Here is a 21,527-nt window from a genome sequence, read left to right as displayed (position 1 = left end):
AATTGGAGGCTAATTACTTAACAGTATTGTGGTGGTTTTTGCCATACATTTGCATGAATCAGCCATAGGTGTAAATGTGCTCCTACATTCTTTCTTTTTTTAATATAAATTTATTTATTTTAATTGGAGGTTAATTACTTTACAATATTGTATTGGTTTTGCCATACATCAACATGAATCCGCCACAGGTATACACATGTCCCGCATCCTGAACCCCCCTCCCTCCTCCCTCTCTGTACCATCCCTCTGGGTCATCTCAGTGCACCAGCCCCAAGCATCCAGTATCATACATCGAACCTGGTCTGGCGATTCATTTCATATATGATATTATACATGTTTCAATGCCATTCTCCCAAATCATCCCACCCTCTCCTCCCACAGAGTCCAAAAGACTGTTCTATACATCTGTATCTCTTGCTGTCTCACATACAGGGTTATCGTTACCATCTTTCTAAATTCCATATATATGTGTTAGTATACTGTATTGGTGTTTTTCTTTCTGGCTTACTTCACTCTGTATAATTGGCTCCAGTTTCATCCAACTCATTAGAACTGATTCAAATGTATTCTTTTTAATGGCTGAGTAATACTCCATTGTGTATATGTACCACAGCTTTCTTATCCATTGATCTGCTGATGGACATCTAGGTTGCTTCCATGTCCTGGCTGTTATAAACAGTGCTGCAGTGAACATTGGGGTACACGTGTCTCTTTCAGTTCTGGTTTGTGTATGCCCAGCAGTGGGATTGCTGGGTCATAAGGCAGTTCTGTTTCCAGTTTTTTAAGGAATCTCCACACTGTTCTCCATAGTGACTGTACTAGTTTGCATTCCCACCAACAGTGTAAGAGGGTTCCCTTTTCTCCAACCCTCTTCAGCATTTATTGCTTGTAGACTTTTGGATCGCAGCCATTTTGACTGGCATGAAATGGTACCTCATTGTGGTTTTGATTTGCATTTCTTTCATAATGAGTGATGTTGAGCATCTTTTCATGTGTTTGTTTGCCATCTGTATGTCTTCTTTGGAGAAATGTCTATTTAGTTCTTTGGCTCATTTTTTGATTGGGTCATTTATTTTTCTGGAATTGAGCTGCAGGAGTTGCTTATATATTTTTGAGATTAGTTGTTTGTCAGTTGTTTCATTTGCTATTATTTTCTCCCATTCTGAAGGCTGTCTTTTCACCTTGCTTATAGTTTCTTTTGTTCTGCAGAAGCTTTTAATTTTAATTAGGTCCCATTTGTTTTATTTTTGCTTTTATTTCCAGTATTCTGGGAGGTGGGTCATAGAGGATCCTGCTGTGATGTATGTCGGAGAGTGTTTTGCCTATGTTCTCCTCTAGGAGTTTTATAGTTTCTGGTCTTACATTTAGATCTTTAATCCATTTGAGTTTATTTTTGTGTATGGTGTTAGAAAGTGTTCTAGTTTCATTCTTTTACAAGTGGTTGACCAGTTTTCCCAGCACCACTTGTTAAAGAGATTGTCTTTTCTCCATTGTGTATTCTTGCCTCCTTTGTCAAAGATAAGGTGTCCATAGGTGCGTGGGTTTATCTCTGGGCTTTCTATCTTGTTCCATTGATCTATATTTCTTTCTTTGTGCCAGTACCATACTGTCTTGATGACTGTGGCTTTGTAGTAGAGCCTGAAGTCAGGTAGGTTGATTCCTCCAGTTGCATTCTTCTTTCTCAAGATTGTTTTGGCTATTCAAGGTTTTTTTGTATTTCCATACAAATTGTGAAATTATTTGTTCTAGCTCTGTGAAAAATACCGTTGGCAGCTTGATAGGGATTGCATTGAATCTATAGATTGCTTTGGGTAGTATACTCATTTTCACTATATTGATTCTTCCGATCCGTGAACATGGTATATTTCTCCATCTATTAGTGTCCTGTTTGATTTCTTTCACCAATGTTTTATAGTTTTCTATATATAGGTCTTTAGTTTCTTTAGGTAGATATATTCCTAAGTATTTTATTCTTTTCGTTGCAATGGTGAATGGAATTGTTTCCTTAATTTCTTTTCTATTTTCTCATTATTAGTGTATAGGAATGCAAGGGATTTCTGTGTGTTGACTTTATATCCTGCAACTTTACTATAGTCATTGATTAGCTCTAGTAATTTTATGTTGGAGTCTTTAGGGTTTTCTATGTATAGGATCATGTCATCTGCAAACAGTGAGAGTTTTACTTCTTCTTTTCCAATTTGGATTCCTTTTATTTCTTTGTCTGCTCTGATTGCTGTGGCCAAAACTTCCAGAACTATGTTGAATAGTAGTGGTGAAAGTGGGCACCCTTGTTTTGTTCCTGACTTTAGGGGAAATGCTTTCAATTTTTCACCATTGAGGATAATGTTTGCTGTGGGTTTGTCATATATAGCTTTTATTATGTTGAGGTATGTTCCTTCTATTCCTGCTTTCTGGAGAATTTTTATCATAAATGGATGTTGAATTTTGTCAAAGGCTTTCTCTGCATCTGTTGAGATAATCATATGGCTTTTATTTTTCAATTTGTTAATGTGGTGTATTACATTGATTGATATGCGGATATTGAAGAATCCTTGCATCCCTGGGATAAAGCCCACTTGGTCATGGTGTATGATCTTTTTAATGTGTTGTTAGATTCTGATTGCTAGAATTTTGTTGAGGATTTTTGCATCTATGTTCATCAGTGATATTAGCCTGTAGTTTTCTTCTTTTGTGGCATCTTTGTCAGGTTTTGGTATTAGGGTGATGGTGGCCTCATAGAATGAGTTTGGAAGTTTACCTTCCTCTGAAATTTTCTGGAAGAGTTTGAGTAGGATAGGTGTTAGCTCTTCTCTGAATTTTTGGTAGAATTCAGCCGTGAAGCCGTCTGGACCTGGGCTTTTGTTTGCTGCAAGATTTCTGATTACACTTTCAGTTTCTGTGCTTGTGATGGGTCTGTTAAGATTTTCTATTTCTTCCTGGTTCAGTTTTGGAAAGTTGTACTTTTCTAAAAATTTGTCCATCTCTTCCATGTTGTCCATTTTATTGGCATATAATTGCTGATAGTAGTCTCTTATGATCCTTTGTATTTCTGTGTTGTCTGTTGTGATCTCTCCATTTTCATTTCTAATTTTATTGATTTGATTTTTCTCCCTTTGTTTCTTTTTTTTTTTTAGGTTCACTAAATTTATTTTAAAAATCATAAAACGTTTCTTACAAAAGAGCATTACATTCTGCACACTGCTCTGAATAGATGCCGGGGACATATGGACTACTGTTACTTTTCCTCTCTGTCCCACCACCCCAAATGTTACAGTGACCACAAAGCAAAGTGTTCACAATAATTACATGGGGGGACTTCTTTAAACCACCAACAATGAACAAAAATTAAAATTCACTCACTCTGCTGCTGTTTCAAATTTCAATGTTAGTTTTTGCACACCCTCCCCCACCCCCACCCTGTTTGTAAGGAACTAAAACATTACATCTGGTGAACAGCAAAGATTTCACTACACCTCAAATGCAGAACACTTATGAAGCAGAGGAATGTTGGCTTTTTAAACAGAAGCAGATAAAAAAAAAAAAGATGCAGGACTCCTTCATTTCTTCACTAGTCTTAGAAAAACTTTCCAGAATACTGCTTCACACTGTTCTGCAGCAAATACTGTGCATTCTGTATCTGGTCCTGTGTTCCTGTAATGGTAATGATCCGACCTTCGGATCCTTCTAAAGGCTCATCAATTTCGATCGAAGCTCCTGACTCATGACGGATTTGTTTAATCCGCTGACCACCTTTGCCAATAATAGATCCAGCCAAATCTTTGGGAATAGTTACTTGTGTAGTAATAATAGGTCCACCAAGATCACCATATGAGCCACGACCCCCTGCATAGGAATAATCATATCCAGAGCCACCCTGTGGTTCATAAGCCATCTGCCACTCTGATGGGCTCCATGTATCTATTGCAGAATCCCAGGTTTCATCAGCACTGAAACCTACCATGCCATCATAACGGTCTCCAGGTCTTCCTCTTCTGTCATAGGCCGTTAGATCTCCTCCTCTAGGTGGTGGTGGTGGTGGAAGAGGAAGATTTTGAGCTCTACTACCTCCCCGGCCACCTCGTCCGGGAGGGGGTGGAGGAGGTCCTCGACAAGGGCTCATATCATCATAATCTCTTCTGGAGGGAGGCATGGGACGCCCACCCCGACCAGGCGGCATTCTGTCAAAACCACCTCTTCCCCGCATGGGGAATCCCACAGGACGTCCACGGCGGTCATCAAACATCATTGTAAAACCACCATAGTCATAGGTTTCATCATAAAAATTGGGATCATAAGGCTGAGCGCGTCCTTTGATGGGAGACTCTGATATAAGATCAAAGATGATCTTTATGCACTCTACAACCCTATCAGGTTTTCCTCCGATAAGAACGACTCTGTCAGTAGATTGAGGACAACATTCCTGGAAAAGCTTGATTGTTGTCTGAGTGTTCTCTCGAAGTTCTTTGATTTTAGCACCTTTGACTCCAATAATTCCTCCTGCCAGACTCTGATGAATCAACAGTCTCAACTCGCAGTCAAAGTCGCTTCCTTTATAGTGTTGGTACTCTTCCAAGGTAGGGATGATTTTCTTCAGAATTTCTCCAGTCGTTTCAATATCAGCACTGATACTCAATATGCGCTCGGGGCCACTGCTGTCTGGGACTGAAACACTGGCATTGTAGACTGTACGGAGAGCCTTAATATTCTTGCCTCCTTTTCCAATCACTGCCCCAGCATTCTTGCTCTGAAGCAGAATGCATAATTCAACCATCTCATCAGTGTTTCTAGATCTTTTAAAAGCTTGTTCCTCTTCCATATCTTCAGCAGGGCGTTTACAAAATTCGCCATTGGTTTCGGTGTTGGGAAAGGTTTCCTCTGGCTGTTCAGTTTCCATTTTCTTGTATTCAAGGGACACACCAATCAGTTACTAAATATATCCTTCCAGGGCAGAACTGAACTGTTCTGGGCGGGACCAACTGACACCCTAGTGCTGTAGTAGCCCAGCAAGGGTACCGTCCCTATGCCGCTGCGCCTCCTCAGCCGGTCACAGCTAGACAGAGAACAAGCGTAGGCACCCCCCTCCCTTTGTTTCTTAATGAGTCTGGCTAATGGTTTGCCAGCTTTTGGCTTTGTTGATTTTTGCTATGGTCTCTTTTGTTTCTCTTTTGCATTTATTTCTGCCCTAATTTTTAAGATTTCCTTCCTTCTGCTAACCCTGGGGTTCATTTCTTCCTTTTCTAGTAGCTTTAGGTGTAGAGTTAGGTTATTTATTTGACTTTTTTCTTGTTCCTTGAGGTATGCCTGTATTGCTATGAACTTTCCCCTTAGCACTGCTTTTACAGTGTCCCACAGGTTTTGGGTTGTTATGTTTTCATTTTCATTCGTTTCTATGCATATTTTGATTTCTTTTTTGATTTCTTCTATGATTTGTTGGTTATTCAGAAGCATGTTGTTCAGCCTCCATATGTTGGAATTTTTAATAGTTTTTCTCCTATAATTGAGATCTAATCTTACTGCATTATTGTCAGAAAAGATGCTTGGAATGATTTCAATTTTTTTGAATTTACCAAGGCTATATTTATGGCCCAGGATGTGATCTATCCTGGAGAAGGTTCCATGTGCCCTTGAGAAAAAGGTGAAATTCATTGTTTAGGGGTGAAATGTCCTATAGATATCAATTAGGTCTAACTAGTCTGTTGTATCATTTAAAGTTTGTGTTTCTTTGTTAATTTTCTGTTTAGTTGATCTATCCATAGGTGTGAGTGGGGTATTAAAGTCTCCCACCATTACTGTGTTATTGTTAATTTCCCCTTTCATGCTTGTTAGCATTTGTCTTACATATTGCGGTGCTTCTATGTTGGGTGCATATATATTTATAATTGTTATGTCTTCTTCTTGGATTGATCCTTTGATCATTATGTAGTGTCCTTCTTTGTCTCTTCTCACAGCCTTTGTTTTAAAGTCTATTTTATCTGATATGAGTACCGTTACTCCTGCTTTCTTTTGGTCTCTATTTGCATGGAATATCTTTTTCTAGCCCTTCACTTTCACTCTGTATGTGTCCCCTGTTTTGAGGTGGGTCTCTTGTAGACAACATATATAGGGGTCTTGTTTTTGTATCCATTCAGCCAGTCTTTGTCTTTTGGTTGGGGCATTCAACCCATTTACGTTTAAGGTAATTATTGATAAGTATGATCCCGTTGCCATTTACTTTATTGTTTTGGGTTCGAGTTTATACACCCTTTTTGTGTTTCCTGTCTAGAGAATATCCTGTAGCATTTGTTGGAGAGCTGGTCTGGTGGTGCTGAATTCTCTCAGCTTTTGCTTGTCTGTGAAGCTTTTGATTTCTCCTCCATATTTGAATGAGATCCTTGCTGGGTACAGTAATCTGGGCTGTAGGTTATTTTCTTTCATCACTTTAAGTATGTCTTGCCTTTCCCTCCTGGCCTGAAGAGTTTCTGTTGAAAGATCAGATGTTATCCTTATGGGAATCCTCTTGTGTGTTATTTGTTGTTTTTCCCTTGCTGCTTGTAATATTTGTTCTTTGTGTTTGATCTTCGTTGATTAATATGTGTCTTGGGGTGTTTCGCCTTGGGTTTACCTGTTTGAGACTCTCTGGGTTTCTTGGACTTGGGTGATTATTTCCTTCCCCATTTTAGGGAATTTTTCAACTATTATCTCCTCAAGTATTTTCTCATGGTCTTTCTTTTTGTCTTCTTCTTCTGGGACTCCTATGATTCGAATGTTGGAGCGTTTAATATTGTCCTGGAGGTCTCTGAGATTGTCCTCATTTCTTTTAATTCGTTTTTCTTTTTTCCTCTCTGATTCATTTATTTCTACCATTCTATCTTCTACTTCGCTAATCCTATCTTCTGCTTCCGTTATTCTACTATTTGTTCCCTCCAGAGTGTTTTTGATCTCATTTATTGCATTATTCATTATATATTGACTCTTTTTTATTTCTTCTAGGTCCTTGTTAAACCTTTCTTGCATTTTCTCAGTCCTTGTCTCCAGGCTATTTATTTGTGATTCTATTTTTATTTCAAGATTTTGGATCATTTTCACTATCATTATTTGGAATTCTTTATCAGGTAGATTCCCTATCTCTTCCTCTTTTGTTTGGTTTGGTGGGCATTTATCCTGTTCCTTTACCTGTTGGGTATTCCTCTGTCTCTTCATCTTGTTTATATTGCTGCGTTTGGGGTGGCCTTTCTGTATTCTGGCAGTTTGTGGAGTTCTCTTTATTGTGGAGTTTCCTCACTGTGGGTGGGGTTGTATTGGTGGCTTGTCAAGGTTTCTTGGTTAGGGAAGTTTGTGTTAGTGTTCTGGTGGGTGGAGCTGGATTTCTTCTCTCTGGAGTGCAATGAAGTATCCAATGATGAGTTATGAGATGTCAGTGGTTTGGGAGTAACTTTGGGCAGCCTGTATATTGAAGCTCAGGGCTGTGTTCCTGTGTTGCTGGAGAATTTGCATGGTATGTCTTGCTCTGGAACTTTCATTTTTATAACCTACTATTACTTTTCAAAAAAAAAGACCCTATTTTTTAAAGCAAACTTCATATATATATATATTTTTAATAATTTTGTGACTTTTTTTTTCTTCTTCTTTTCTTTAATATTGTATTTTTGTAAATCCAACCTCTACTCTAGATTTTTAATCTTTGCTTTTTAGTATTTGTTATCAATTTTGTACCTTTAAGAACCCAATCTTCACTACCCATTTTTACTTGGGAGTGAGATTACTGGCTTGACTGCTCTCTCCTCCTTTGGACTGTCCTTCTCCACCAGGTCGCCTCTGTCTCTTCCCTCCCCCTTCTCTTCTCTACCCAACTCTGTGAATTTCTGTGTGTTCCAGACGGTGGAGAACAATTAGGGAACTGATTACTGGCTGGACCTGTCTCTCTCCTTTTCATTCCCCTCTTTTATCTTCCTGGCCACCTCTGTCTCATTCCTCCCTCTTCTCTTCTCTGTGAGCATCTCTGAGCGGTCCAGAGACTGTGGAGCACACATAAGAAAGTGATTACTGGCTAGCTTGCTCTCTCCTCTTTTGGTTCCACCTCATCTCATTAGGGTCACCTCTAACTCCCTCCTCCCTCTTCTCTTCTCCATGTAACTCTGTGAACCTCTCTGGGTGTCCCTCACTGTGGAGAAACTTTTCATCTTTAACCTAGATGTTTTTATCAACGGTGCTGTATAGAAGGAGAAGACTTGAGACTACTGTAAAAATAAGACTGAAAACCAGAAGCAAGAGGCTTAAGTCTAAATCCTGAGAACATCAGAGAACTCCTGACTCCGGGGAACATTAATCGATGGGAGCTCATCAAACGCCTCCATACCTACACTGAAACCAAGCACCACCCAAGTACTTTATGTTTTTAGGGCAACTTTACTTCTACTATGTAACTTGGGCCCATAAACCCATCAGGGTCTGGTTATAGAGTATGAAATACATTCTAGCAACTATAGGCAGAAGGCATTTAGTTCAAAGTATTATGTGTCCTACAGAATCATGAGAGACTTGAAGAAAATGACTCTAGCTTAAGTTTCCTAAACTGGCAGAATTGGACCTTCCAAAAGTCTCCTGCCTTTTCTGTGACAAGAAAGCACTGACTGATCCAGAAACTTCTGTTGCAACTGTTGACCCCATATGCATGCAGTTACTGCCATGGTCAGAGAGGCACCTAAGTCAGGAAGTCTCCATTGGTGCCTCCAACTCCACACCCTCACTGCCTGCTATAATCTGCAGCACCAAACATGGGTGCCCTGTCCACTCCTCCCCGCCCTCCAGCCCGCCACCCCCACAGCCCTGTCACTGTCAGTGTCAGCAGAAGCTGTAGAAACATGGCCTCTACCTCATTTTCTATCTTCTGATTCCCACTTGAACATATTTGCTTAGCTGAAGTTGGAGCACATCTGGAAATCTGATGCAAAGGAGTCTGGGAAATTCCATCTTCCCCTTTTCAGCCTTTGCAGAACAGGAGGCACTTACGAAGGAGGCCAGAATTGATGCCAAGCACTTGCCTTCCATTTTTCACAAGAGCCTGACAAATGATTTCCTGGTAGAAGTCCTGTGGTATGACTCCCTGGTCACTTTCTCTTTCCCTGGCGACTGCACTGCCTGGTCTGGTATCTTAAGGAATCTCTGAGCACCACTTGCTTCTGAAAGCTGGCTGTTCCTGGGAGCACAGATTTCCAACAGGTCTCTTGGGTGAAAATTGATTTATGTCCCAAAGGTGGGGTTGGTGTCCTTTTTGCTTCTCCTTGCCACATCCAGACCACTTCTCTCTCAAAAATCCCAACTTGCCTTCCTGGGGGATGCTACCCTTCTTGCCAACCTCAGGAGTACTGTTTCCTTCTAGAGACATTCCAGATTTAACTGGATACTCAGGGTCACCCATGGAAGTACCTAGTGGGCTCCAGTCTCTTCCAGAGTTCTCTGTGGTAAAGATGGAGACGGCAGGGGGAAAAAAGTTCACAGTCTCTGGGAGCCTTCCTATTCAGTGCAAGCTGCCAAAGCAACATCCCTCTTTGGGCACAGCCATAAAGCTATCTACAAACAAATGGATTTTTAGAAAGTGGAAATGTCAGTGGCTCAGGACTAGAAGAGGCTCTGGGGACTATCCAATCTATTCTTCTCTTCTTTCAGAGAAGGGACATGAGGCCCTGAGAGGTAAGGGACTTACCCAAGGTCATACAGACAAGGTAATCCTGCTTCCATGGCGAGGATGCCTTCAGCAAGTCAGCAGACTTACCAGGGGCCCACACTTTGTATAGTGACTGTCTTTGGTCAGGCTTCCGAGAAGCAGAGCCTGAGAAGGGATTTGTACAAAACGCATTTATTTAAAAGGGTGATCTGAACCTGCATGGGGAGGAAGAAAGGAAGTAAGATAGGGAAGGAGAAGAAGTTTTAAACAAGACTGTAGTTTCCGGTGACATCTAACCATAGCTTGATCCTGTGGAGAGATCTAGACCACACACTGCATTACGGAACTTGGACCACCTTAAGACGAGGGTGTTATTCTTTTATATTTCTGTAGCAGCTAGTTATTAGTTAGGGACTCATCCAGTGTGGGGGCCATTATTCTCAGTTACCCCAGGCAAATCGGCCCTACTCTCTGAAGAGCAGTGTTCCCAGATAGGCATCAGGAGTGAACGGTTAACAAAAGCACCTCCAGCAGTTGGGTGGGTGGCTGCACTGAATGGTAAAAAGGGCCCCCGGAGATCCAGGTGGGGCACCAAGGTGGCTGCTACCGTCCTTCAGACAAAATTCTCTGGATCCCAGCATAACAACTGGGATTCAGTGTCTGCTGTGTGATCTCAAACAAGTTGCTAAACCTCTCTGAGCTTCAGGTGCCAAATCTGAACCTTAGAAAAAGAATCTTTCCTCTTTGGGTTGTTTTGAGCATTCAAAGAGCTCATGCATGTGCCAAAGTACTTAGTCTAGTGACTGCATTTAGTATTATTGTAATTATCAGTACTTTTTATTAATTAACAGCAATATAATTATATTAAATATATAATAATTAGAGTAACATAATTATTGTAAGCAATTACAATGATGATAAAAATTGACAATTCAAACAGCAGAGCTGTCCGAGGTCACCATCTACCACTTACCATCCAGGGGACATGGGAATGCATTGTCCACATCTCAACAACAAAATCAGGATCATCCAAGGAGTGGCATTATTTTTATCCGCAGTATGAATGTAAATGTGTGCTTTTGGTGCTCCCATCTCACCACTGAGATAATTAACCAGAAGCAATTACAGTGCACTTGGCAAATTGCAGCTTTGCCCTCTTTGCAAGGGACATGTTTTATTTATACTTCCTCCCTTGTGGCTTGCTGATTGATCACATTCCAAGTCCAATATTTAAAGGTGAGATGCTGACACGGACTTCACCTGAGTTTCCCTCAAGGTTCTCACACACCGGGCCCAGGCAGGAGATTTCCTTGTGTCTTTTTGGATGCAGCCATCTCTCTGACAATCAGCGTATCTGCTCAGATCCCAGGGCCCCCACCCCAGGGACAATTGCTGAGTCCTCCTTTATTGAATGTCACAAAAGGGAATCAGTGCAACACCCTGAGCTAGACACCTCATCTCCCCAGCTTAGTCTTCTCCAATTTCAAACTGCGGTGAGCCAACTCCCTTTTAGAACATTGAACTCACTGAAGCCTTTCAAAGCTGGATGTGGAAAGTGGAGATCCCACTAATGCTATTTCTGATAGTCAGTCTGGAGGACAAAATCTGGCATGTGGATTTATGCTGAGATGGTCACCTGAGCTTTACTTATAAAGCAAGAGGGGGAGGGGATGAAATGTCTTAATCTAAGATTAGAAATGGTATTTTCAAACATGAGAGAGTAGGCAGACACTAAGACAATATAAACAAAGAGTGTTTAAAATACATGGGAAAAATATTAACCAAATGGTTTTTCTGTACGAAGTGGATTTCTTCTATATATTACCTCCATAATCATTTGTGTTAGTGTTTTTATTGATGTTTGATATTAATTCTCTGAAACTTAGTGAGTTACTAGCATTCTAGTAAATAATATTCTTCATGTATATTAAACATTTGAAAAAAACTCTTTAATTTTTTAACACCTATATTTTTTCATTAGATGAAACAGAAGAATACTGTCCACAGGAAACTACGTATCATGACTGTATTATTTCTCATCATGATTTATATCCATGGTGATCTCTTTCCTCATAGAAAAAAGGAGATTCCTCAGGTGACATTAACCAAGGGAAAAGGGAATATGGGACGAACTTTCCTCCTAAACAATCCCATGAGATCTGCCACAATAATGTGAGAAGTTTTCATTTAACTACCTGGTATTGCCAGCAGTTGGTACATCCTCTCCAGGCCCTGGCCTCCACATTCTAAACACCTCCTGTAGGTGTCAACTATAAAGTACCATCTCTATTACTCTATAAGAAAATACTTAAAGGTGAATAAGCACTGACTTTATGTTTTGAACATTAAATTTCATCTTGATATACAGGCATCTAATCTCTTTAAAATTAGCTTCAGTTGCTCAGTTTTTATTTAGAAAGTATTTATTGAGCACTGTACACGTTTCAGACTCCGTGTTAGGCCCAAGAAATAAAATGGTGAGTTAATCTCTTCCCTGAAGGAGCAGAGATTCGTGAGAAAATTAGTAATTTTCTTTCTAGAGTTAGTGAGAAATTAGTGATTTCTTACTAGAGTTAGTGAGAAAAAAAAAATGCTACCCAAGAAAGGGAAATAAGACACTATTCACTAAAGGCTAAACACTAACAAGTGCTAGCAAGAAGAATAAAGGATTTGACCCAGTCAGGGTGAGTGCTGAGATGATGCAAGAAGGATGAGTAGGAGTTAGCTAAGAAAAAAAGAGAGAGAAGAGCAGCCCAGGAATAGGAAATAGCATGTGCAAAGGCCCTGAGGTAGAGAATATAACCACCTCGTTTGAAACTGCAATCAAGACAGAGGTGGCAGAGCATGGTGGAAAGTAAGACTAGAATATGACTAGGATAGCAGACATTGTAAGGGGCTTATTATTATTGTTGTTATTATTTGGCAGTTCCAGGTCTTAGTTATGGCATGGGGAAAAATCTAGCTCCCTGACCAAGAATCAAACCCAGGTCCCCAGCATTGGGAGCATGGAGTCTTAACCACTGGACCACCAGGCATTATCCACCATTTTCGCTGGATAATGTCAGATGCCTATTCAGCATCTATCCACCCCCCTTTCCCAGTAGAATTTAAATTTCTTTAGGTATTCTACCTTCTCCATATTAGCTTAAATGGTGCACTGTCACCTCTAAAAATGGGTTTCAAGAGATCTAAGTCAATCCTTCCCAACCCTAGGTTTAATCCCGGCAAGAGACAACTGCTAATCATGCCAGGTAACATAAACTGGACCAATTGGACTCTGAAATGATGAGAGGGGTTTAATTCCATGACAGGGAAGAGGCCTTTTGCTCTCCTTCTAGGAATAAAGCAGGAAGCCTGTTGACCTATTGCTGTTGTCACTTCAGTTCAGTCGCTCAGTCGTGTCCGACTCTTTGCAACCCCATGAACTGCAGCACGCCAGGCCTCCCTGTCCATCACCAACTCCCAGAGCCCACCCAAACCCATGTCCATTGAGTCGGTGATGCCATCCAACAATCTGATCCTCTGTCGTCCCCTTCTCCTGCCTTCAATCTTTCTCAGCATCAGGGTCTTTTCAAATGAGTCAGCTCTTCGCATGAGGTGGCCAAAGTACTGGAGTTTCAGCTTCAGCATCAGTCCTTCCAATAGACACCCAGGACTGATCTCCTTTAGGATGGACTGGTTGGATCTCTTTGCAATCCAAGGGACTCTCAAGAGTCTTCTCCAACACCACAGTTCAAAAGCATCAATTCTTCGGTGCTCAGCTTTCTTTATAGTCCAACTGTCACATCCATACATGAACACTGGAAAAACCATAGCCTTCATTAGACGGACCTTAGTTGGCAAAGTAATGTCTCTGCTTTTTAATATGCTGTCTTGGTCATAACTTTCCTTCCAAGGAGTAAGCATCTTTTAATTTCATGGCTGCAGTCACCATCTGCAGTGATTTTGGAGCCAAGAAAAATAAAGTCAGCCACTGTTTCCACTGTTTCCCCATCTATTTGCCGTGAAGTGATGGGACTGGATGCCATGATCTTCGTTTTCTGAATGTTGAGCTTTAAGCCAACGTTTTCACTCTCCTCTTTCACTTTCATCAAGAGGCTCTTTAGTTCTTCTTCACTTTCTGCCATAAGGGGGCTGTTGTCTGCATATCTGCATATTTAAACTTTGATAATTGTGTTTAATTGCTGTTGTCAACCATGGGATAAAGCCAGGTGGGTGGATAGTGAAGAGGAGAGATGGGAAGAACCTTGCTCCTTGACCATATTGTTGTATCACTCAACCAAGCAAGCCTGAAGCCCTAATTGCCTCTAGACTTCTTACAATGCAACATAACAAAGGTTCTTTCTGTACAAGCCAATCTGAGCCAGGTTTTTAACACTGGCTCCCAAAAGCATTTTGCTGGATACATATCATGTAGAAGGATTGTTGCCTTTATTCCAAGAAGAACGGTGGTCTGAAATTTGGGTGCAGAGTCCATAATTCTAAGAAAAATGTTTATGGAACAGGCCCGGTACATTCCTCACTACCGCCACCACCCAAAATAGTCTAGTGTTAAATGAAAAATGTTGGAAATAGAATTCCTCATACATGATCACAATGGAGTTAACCGCCTCTGATTGCACAAACACAGAAATACACACACACACATTAAAGGAAAAACTGGTAAGAAAAATACTCTGTTAAATGCTGGCTCCAAGGTAGAGAGATTATTACTAAGCTTTTAAATTTTTTTTTTGGCTTAGCTGTTTATGTACTTCAGTATTTCCTGATTTTCCTACAATGAATATACTTTATAATTAAACATCAGTTCAGTTCAGTTCCTCAGTCATGTCCAACTCTTTGACTTTAACATCAAAGTCAACATAAAAATGTTTTCCACCTAAATTGACATCATCTACCACAAAAGAGGCTACTTTCATTTTTTGAAAAATATAATGGCCAAAATAAAACTAAAAAGTAGCATATCTAACATAGTCTGTTGGAAAAGAGAAAGCTTTCTAGTCTTTATATACTGTATCCAGACAGTTAAGGATTTATCATTGGTCTTATAACAGAATAAAATGTCTTGAGAGCATGAGTATGTCCAATTTTCATTTTAAATCCTCAATTTATAAAATAGTTACTCTTACTCATTTCAAAGTTCCATTAAAATAGAGACACTTGCAAATTTTGAGACCCTCAGGAGATACCATTTAGCATCTTTGGAAAACATAATATTTAATTATCATAGCATGAGGTACTCTTAATGGCACATTTCAACACTGCTATTGAAACTGATTTCTGAGAGGAAAATTAAATGATATTTCCACTCACATGCCTTATTTAAATACAAACTACATGCATAATTATCTTTGATCCCCACTGCCACTTAAAATACAAAAGTGAAAATACAAAATATTCATGGAAGTTTTTTCATCCATAACTCAGTTACCAAAAAAATTCATAATTACCCAGTACCCCTAAATGGTCCATGTACCTCAAATGATTTGGGAGCCCTGTTTGCTGACCAATGCCTATTACAGGATTCAAATTCTAAAGCTTACCTTCCTACTATCAGAGTCATTTGAGATAAGCTCTATTCTAGGAAGGAAGATAGTATCATTTTTATTAACTCCCTTTAATTATAAAATTTGCATTTTTTAAATTCTATCTTTCCTCCACTATGTACTTCTTCCTTTTTTCCCCCAAAGTAATAAATAGACCTTGTTATTTCACACTAACCATTTTCTTTCTAAGATGGCAGAAGTATTTTTGGATAGCAAAGCCAGACAACGTAACAGATACATCAGAGGTAACACCTCCCGCCTCAGTTTCTGCCTCTGTAATGAGTGAGAGATGATAAAGGAAGAGGTAGTGGGCCCTAGGGCTCACTCACAAACATTCCAGTTCTCCCCTCAGAGAGCTTGTGATAGGGCTACCCTTCTTTGAAATTAGGAAGCCTGTGTTACTTTCTGTGGCCAGTGGTTTATGGATACAAGTAATTGTGTCACTTGTAAGTTGACATTTAGAGAGCTGAGTGTGAGTCATTACACCTCATTCCCTAGCCAGGGAGATGCTGGAAGCACATGTGAAGGTCATACTTCCATCAGCCTGAGCCCTTAAGGGACCATCAAGCGCAGAGGCCCACTTCCAGCCAGCACAGGAGAAGTGCATTTTGTTAAGTCACTGCATTTTAGGGGTTGGTTGGTAGTGCAGCACGTGTGTGCTTAGTCACTCAGTCATGTCTGACTCTTTGCAACCCCATGGACTGTAGCCCACCAGGCTTCTCTGTCCCTGGAATTCTCCAGGCAAGAATACTGGAGTGGGTAGCCATTCCCTTCTCCAAGGGATCTTCCTGACCCAGGGATCGAACCCAGGTCTCTTGCATTGCAGGTGGATTCTTTACCATCTGAGCCTCCAGGGATGCCCTAGCACCGCATAAGCAAGCCTATACTGATTGGATAGAAGGAAAAAAAAAAACGGGGGGGAACAAGTGCTTGAATTCCTCCAAAGGCCTTTTGTGTTCCTGTTGAAAAACTTATTCCCTATTTGGTAAATGATAATAAGCTCAACAATGTTCTTATGAAAGTACAAAAACCATCCGAAAAAATGTTGTGTTACAATCAAAACCATTTCATTCTAAGCTTGAGTTAAATAGTTTAAACCCACATATTTACTGGGTTATTGAAGAGAATTTATGAGTACCTATGAACTGCCTAAAGGGGAGTTTCCAAATTTGGGCCTTTCAGGTTGAATATGAGCATATTCTGTATCACCTACATGGCCAACCTATATGTAAAGACTGACCTGTATGCCTATGTCAGTGATGCTGGTGATAAAGAATCCACCTGTTGATGCAGGAGAGACCAGAGATGCAGGTTCTGTCCCTTGGTCAGGAAGATCCCCTGGAATAGGAAATGGCAATATTCTTGCCTGGAAAATTCCATGGACAGAGGAGCCTGGAGGGCTATTGTCCATGGGGTCATAAAGAGTCGGGCATGACTGCACACAGCCACATAGCCATACACCTATATATAAGGCAATGCCAGTGACCAGATTGCTTCGTGGTTACATTTATCTTGGCACCCAATAGTATTATCAATACTTTGTCAAAGGCTAGGCAGTAGAGAACCAAGTTGGACATACCACTGAAGGGCTGCCTTTGTGCCCAGAAAATTTCCCCAAAAGCAAACGTGGTCAGCATCTTGTTTTGAGCAGTGATTTAGTTCCAGAAAAACTATATCATCTTTCACATTAATGCTGTGAATTTGAGTTTTATTGGCTTGACTGGTTTTAACCTGTAAATTGGTTTTTCCTTTTATAGTTTATAAGAATTACAGACATAAATTTATATCTATTTTTCTGCAATATACATTTAAGTAATATTGTAATACAAATAGTGAAACTCCATACTTTGGGGGTGGTAAGAGTGTGGTTCTCAGATCATTTTTCCTTTAAAAGGTCCAATAAATAAAAACAATAAAAACTTAAAAATTAACTGTAAAAACAGTTTTCCAATATTTAAAAGAAAAAGGCAGTGAACATTGCTTATTTTAGAACAGGCTCAAAGCAGCTCTCTCCCTTGGAATAAACTGTTGAGTTATATGAATTTACTCACCCAAGTTTATCCAAAAGAGTTATCTGAAAACACAAGAGCTAGCTTTAGGACTCCATAAATCTCTTCTCTATGCTTTTGATGGAAGAAGACAGAGAGTTGTTTTCGTTCTTGTCTAGTCTCTCAGTCATGTCTGAGTCTGCAACCCCATGAACTGCAGCATACCAGGCTTCCCGGTCCTTCATTATCTCCCGGAGTTTGCTCAAACTCATATCCTTTGAGTCGGTAATGCCATCCAACCATCTCATTGTCTGTCTCCCTGAAAGAGCTCTGAAAACTAGAGAAGCATCAGAAATGATGAAATAAAGGCATCTGTGGCTCTTTTCAAAGGCAAGACCCGTTGCAGCAATATGTATCTTTCTTTGCGCTGATGGGACGTTTGCTCTCACCATCAGTTTTTTGTGACCATGTCTTGCCCTCCTCACCACTCTCTTATTTGTTCATGAAACAAAAATCTTACAGTCCCCACATTACTCAGTCTTTCTTTGGTGCTGGTTCCCTGTTAAATTGTACCTTTTACCTCTTTGCAGTAAGCAGTAGCTGTGCACTCAGCTTCCTGTTCCATGTCTTCAATGTCATGGGTTGGGAATTTCCTCATTGCAGGACACATTTTTTAAAGTCAATTTTTATTGGCGTATAGTTGCTTGACAGCATTTTGTTAGTTCCTAAATCATACAGCAAAGTGAATCAGCTATACATATACATATATGCAGGACAAATTAATGTCACACATTCATCAAAACTTGACAGTTTACCCAGAAGGAACTGAGGCCATGCACACCAGTTGAGAAATACTGTCCTACAAGTACTACAGGAAATACTGTCCTACAAGAGGGGCAGATTTGGTCCATATTGTTTGCCACTCAGTACTCTGGATTTGAAGAGTACTTTTACAAAACACTTACCCCACCACCTTAAATCTGTTCAACTCTGAATTTTAAAGGGAAAATGTAATTCATCTGATCCTGATTTGTTTGCACTTAACTCATCACAGTGTTGTTTTGAAGAAGCTGATGTGCAAAAAGGCTCTTCATCAGCTCTTAGAAGAGCTTTTCTCTTCAAGGAGAACAAAGAATCAGACAGTGTTTACGAAAGGTAAACAAAGCAAAGTCATGAAAAAAATTTTAAAAACCCAAGTTTCTTTCTAAAGCTTGAACTCAGTAGAGGTCAAGGAGGTTGGAGACCTGCTGCCTCCCTTGGAAAAAAGTGTGACCCAGAGTCAATGGCCTGGCCATCCAGGCAGAAGCTGGCGAGGCCTCACTGAACTCTCCAGAGCCGGCGCTGTGTGTTTGTTGCAGCCAATAAACACTCCTAATGATGCTCTCAACAAAAGCCCATGTTTTGAGCCTTGTTTTCTCTTTTCTTTTCATGTGTTTCTCTCAGTGAAGGGATCAAAGCACCAAGGCTACTTTTTCTTCCCTCAATCAGACAAGAGTTCTTTGAAGTAAATGTGTGTCGTTTCTCTTTTGCTTTTCTTTTCTTTTTTCTTTTCTCCTTAAGGAAGAATCTTTATAATCAGAGGCTGACTTTGTAAACTTCCCTAACACTAGTCCCTTAGGTGCCTGTGTGTCTCTTTCTTGGGTTTCCCCTTTTTGTGCTCCATTTGATGAAAGCCATAGAGTGGATTTTAATGTGCCCAGGATGGATGAGGACATCTGAAGACATCATCCATTCATCAAAAACAGATGAAGACAAAGATGCGAGAGCGCAGCCGAGCAGGAAAATAAATCAGGGAATTTGGAAAAAAGCATTTTTAGTTACAGCTTAAGGCTGTCTTATTTTTAAAAAAGTATCAAAATAACTCCATTAATGATCATCTCAAAAGCAAAATGAAGCTGAAAGCTTGTTCCTATGGTTCTTGCTTCCACAGGGAATTCAAAATATCATATCGAAAATAATGGAAAAAAAAAAAAAAAGAAAATAATGGGATTTTTGTGTGTGTGTGTGACTACAAAAGGGCTGCAGAAGTCAAGCTGAGCATGATTTCCTCAGGAGCCTTTCAGGGGCATACAGTATAAAAATCAGTGATTCTCCAAGAATGGGTATTTTTCTAATGGAAGATAAATAACTAACGATAGCAGCTAGTAGGAATTAAGCACTTAGCAGGTGTTAGTCATTGTACTACGTGCTTTCGTGCATCATCTCTTTTAATCTTCATTATAACCCTATCAGGTAGGTCTGTTAATCATCCCATTTTGCAGAAGAGAAAATGGAGCTTCAGAATACTCAAGGTCAACATAGGTTGAAATTGGCAGAGCCACAACTCAGCCCCAGACCTGTTTGATGCCAAAGCCCACGCTCTTAGCCACAGTGTATGCAGTTTATCTAGAATGTAGTACTTATGTTCATCCTGGAGCCTAGAAGTACTCTTGCTGCGCAAAGGCTAAAGTCACATCTGTTCTGGCCCAGCAAACTGAAATGTTAATCTAGCTGTTTTGGCCAAATTCATTCTTCACTATTAATTGACTCAAAGAAAGACAAATTGCTTTACAGAAGTTTCTAGACATTCCCTCAACACTCTTCTTTGTATAGTGGTAATACAGACCTACTTCCCTGGACATTTTCCTCATCAAAAAATGTGATAAAGTTGTTAAAACCCATCAAGCTATACACCTTAGATGCCAACATTTTATTGTAAGTAAATTATACCTCAGAAAAGTTGTTTCAAAAGTAAAGATCCGCGAATACTCAAAGGGAGTTATTCCAGTATATTTTCGACTTCATCATTTCCTAGATTTCATGTTGAATTGTTATTAAGTTGAACTATGTGAAACTGCAACTTATGCATGTCAGCTCCATACAAATCAGCTTTTAAAAGATTTTAAATAATGTTAGCATGCTTGTCCCATGTAACCTGTAACTATTCTCACCTGTTGTCTTACTGATATATTTTAATTTAGATAAAGATTTTCTTTATCAGCATATGTACTAGGTGAATGAAATTTCTTTCATTGTCCTTCCTGTCCTTTTTTATGACTTTTTCTTCCTGATCCTTGGCTGGACTACATTTCCCAACCTCCTTTGCAGTGAAGGCATAGCCTTGAGACTGAGTTCTGTCCAACGGAATGTGAGCAGAAGTGATGTGCATAAAAACTTCCTACAGGCAATTCTCCACTCTTTTTCCATCTATCATCTGGAAGTGAAGAATTCTGAGATCTTTGACTGAGGCAAAAGACAGAAGAAATCAGGATTTCTGAATCACAGTGTGATAAACCACCTGCCAATCCATCTCTTTCAAAGGAGCAAGAACTCACTTCTGTTGTGTTCAGCCACTGAAATATGGGAACATTACAAGTATTACTTTTCCTGATGGTCTTTCTTTCATTACTGTCTATTGTGTAATTTCTGTGTGCCTTGGAGACCAGTTCAGTGGACCAAAAATTAAATGGCTCTTCAGAGAAATGCTGTAGAATTTTGAGAAATGGGTATATTCAGGTTCAGGGAGGAAAATAAACTTCCCCTTTATTGAGAACATCTTTATCTCCTACTCATCACTCATTCACCCTCTTCCTGGGAAACCATCCTCCTTCCCACCCAGCCATGTGATTTAGGTGAAGCTGAAACTTCAGGTTGGCTTAGGTCAGCCAGTGTCCCTCACTCTCTGACTAAAGTGAAACACGAGGGCATGAGGTGACATCGCTGAGTCTGTCCAGCAATAAAGTATTTCTCTTCCTCTGCAAAACTAGTCCAAAAGATCTTCTCTCTCACCCTTGAGAGTACATTGCAATGATGTCAAAGTATGGAACTCTGTAGCTGTCTTGTTTTTGAAGAGTATTTTTGTACAACAGTTTTCAGTTCACGGCAACAGAAGAAACCAAGATTTCTCACATACATTTCACCCCATACATGTACAGCTGCCCCTCACTATCAGTATCTCACTCATACCAGAGAGAAACCCAGATTTCTCATATATACTTTGCCCTCCACTATCAACATCTCACACCAGAGTAGTACATTTATCACAATCAGTAAACCCACACTGATACATCTTTATCACACAACGTCCATAGTTTACATGAGGGTTCACTCTTGGTGTTGTACATATTGTGGGTTCAGACAAATGCACAATGGCATGGATCAGTGACATGACAATTATAGGGTCATACAAGTAGTTTTACTGCATCCTAGCCAGCATTTGGTGTCGTCAATATTACAGACTTTGACCATTCTAATAGATGTGCAGTGGTTTATCATTGTTATTTGAGTTTGCATTTCTCTGATGACATATGATAGGGAACATATTTTAAATTATTTATTTACTTATTTATTTTTGGCTGTGCCGTGTCTTTG

General features: G+C 39.9%; 1 protein-coding gene across 1 annotated transcript; it reads right to left on the bottom strand.

Annotated features, from left to right (window-relative positions):
• Positions 1-3,120: 3,120 nt before the first annotated feature.
• Positions 3,121-5,036, bottom strand: LOC120868479 (heterogeneous nuclear ribonucleoprotein K-like). The gene has a single exon (XM_040247294.1). The coding sequence runs from the start codon at positions 4,892-4,894 to the stop codon at positions 3,575-3,577; it is 1,320 nt and encodes a 439-aa protein (XP_040103228.1). The 5' UTR covers positions 4,895-5,036; the 3' UTR covers positions 3,121-3,574.
• Between the last annotated feature and the right edge of the window lie 16,491 nt (positions 5,037-21,527).

This window comes from Oryx dammah, unplaced genomic scaffold (genome assembly GCF_014754425.2).
Source record: "Oryx dammah isolate SB20612 unplaced genomic scaffold, SCBI_Odam_1.1 HiC_scaffold_9, whole genome shotgun sequence".
In the NCBI taxonomy this organism is placed as follows: Eukaryota; Metazoa; Chordata; class Mammalia; order Artiodactyla; family Bovidae; genus Oryx; species Oryx dammah.
The sequence above is the reverse complement of the archived record's forward strand: the minus strand, read 5'-3'. Positions and strand labels throughout refer to the sequence as shown.

Coding starts and splice junctions, on each gene's coding strand:
- LOC120868479 (XM_040247294.1), bottom strand. CDS start 4,894: ATGGAAACTGAACAGCCAGAGGAAACCTTTCCCAACACCGAAACCAAT.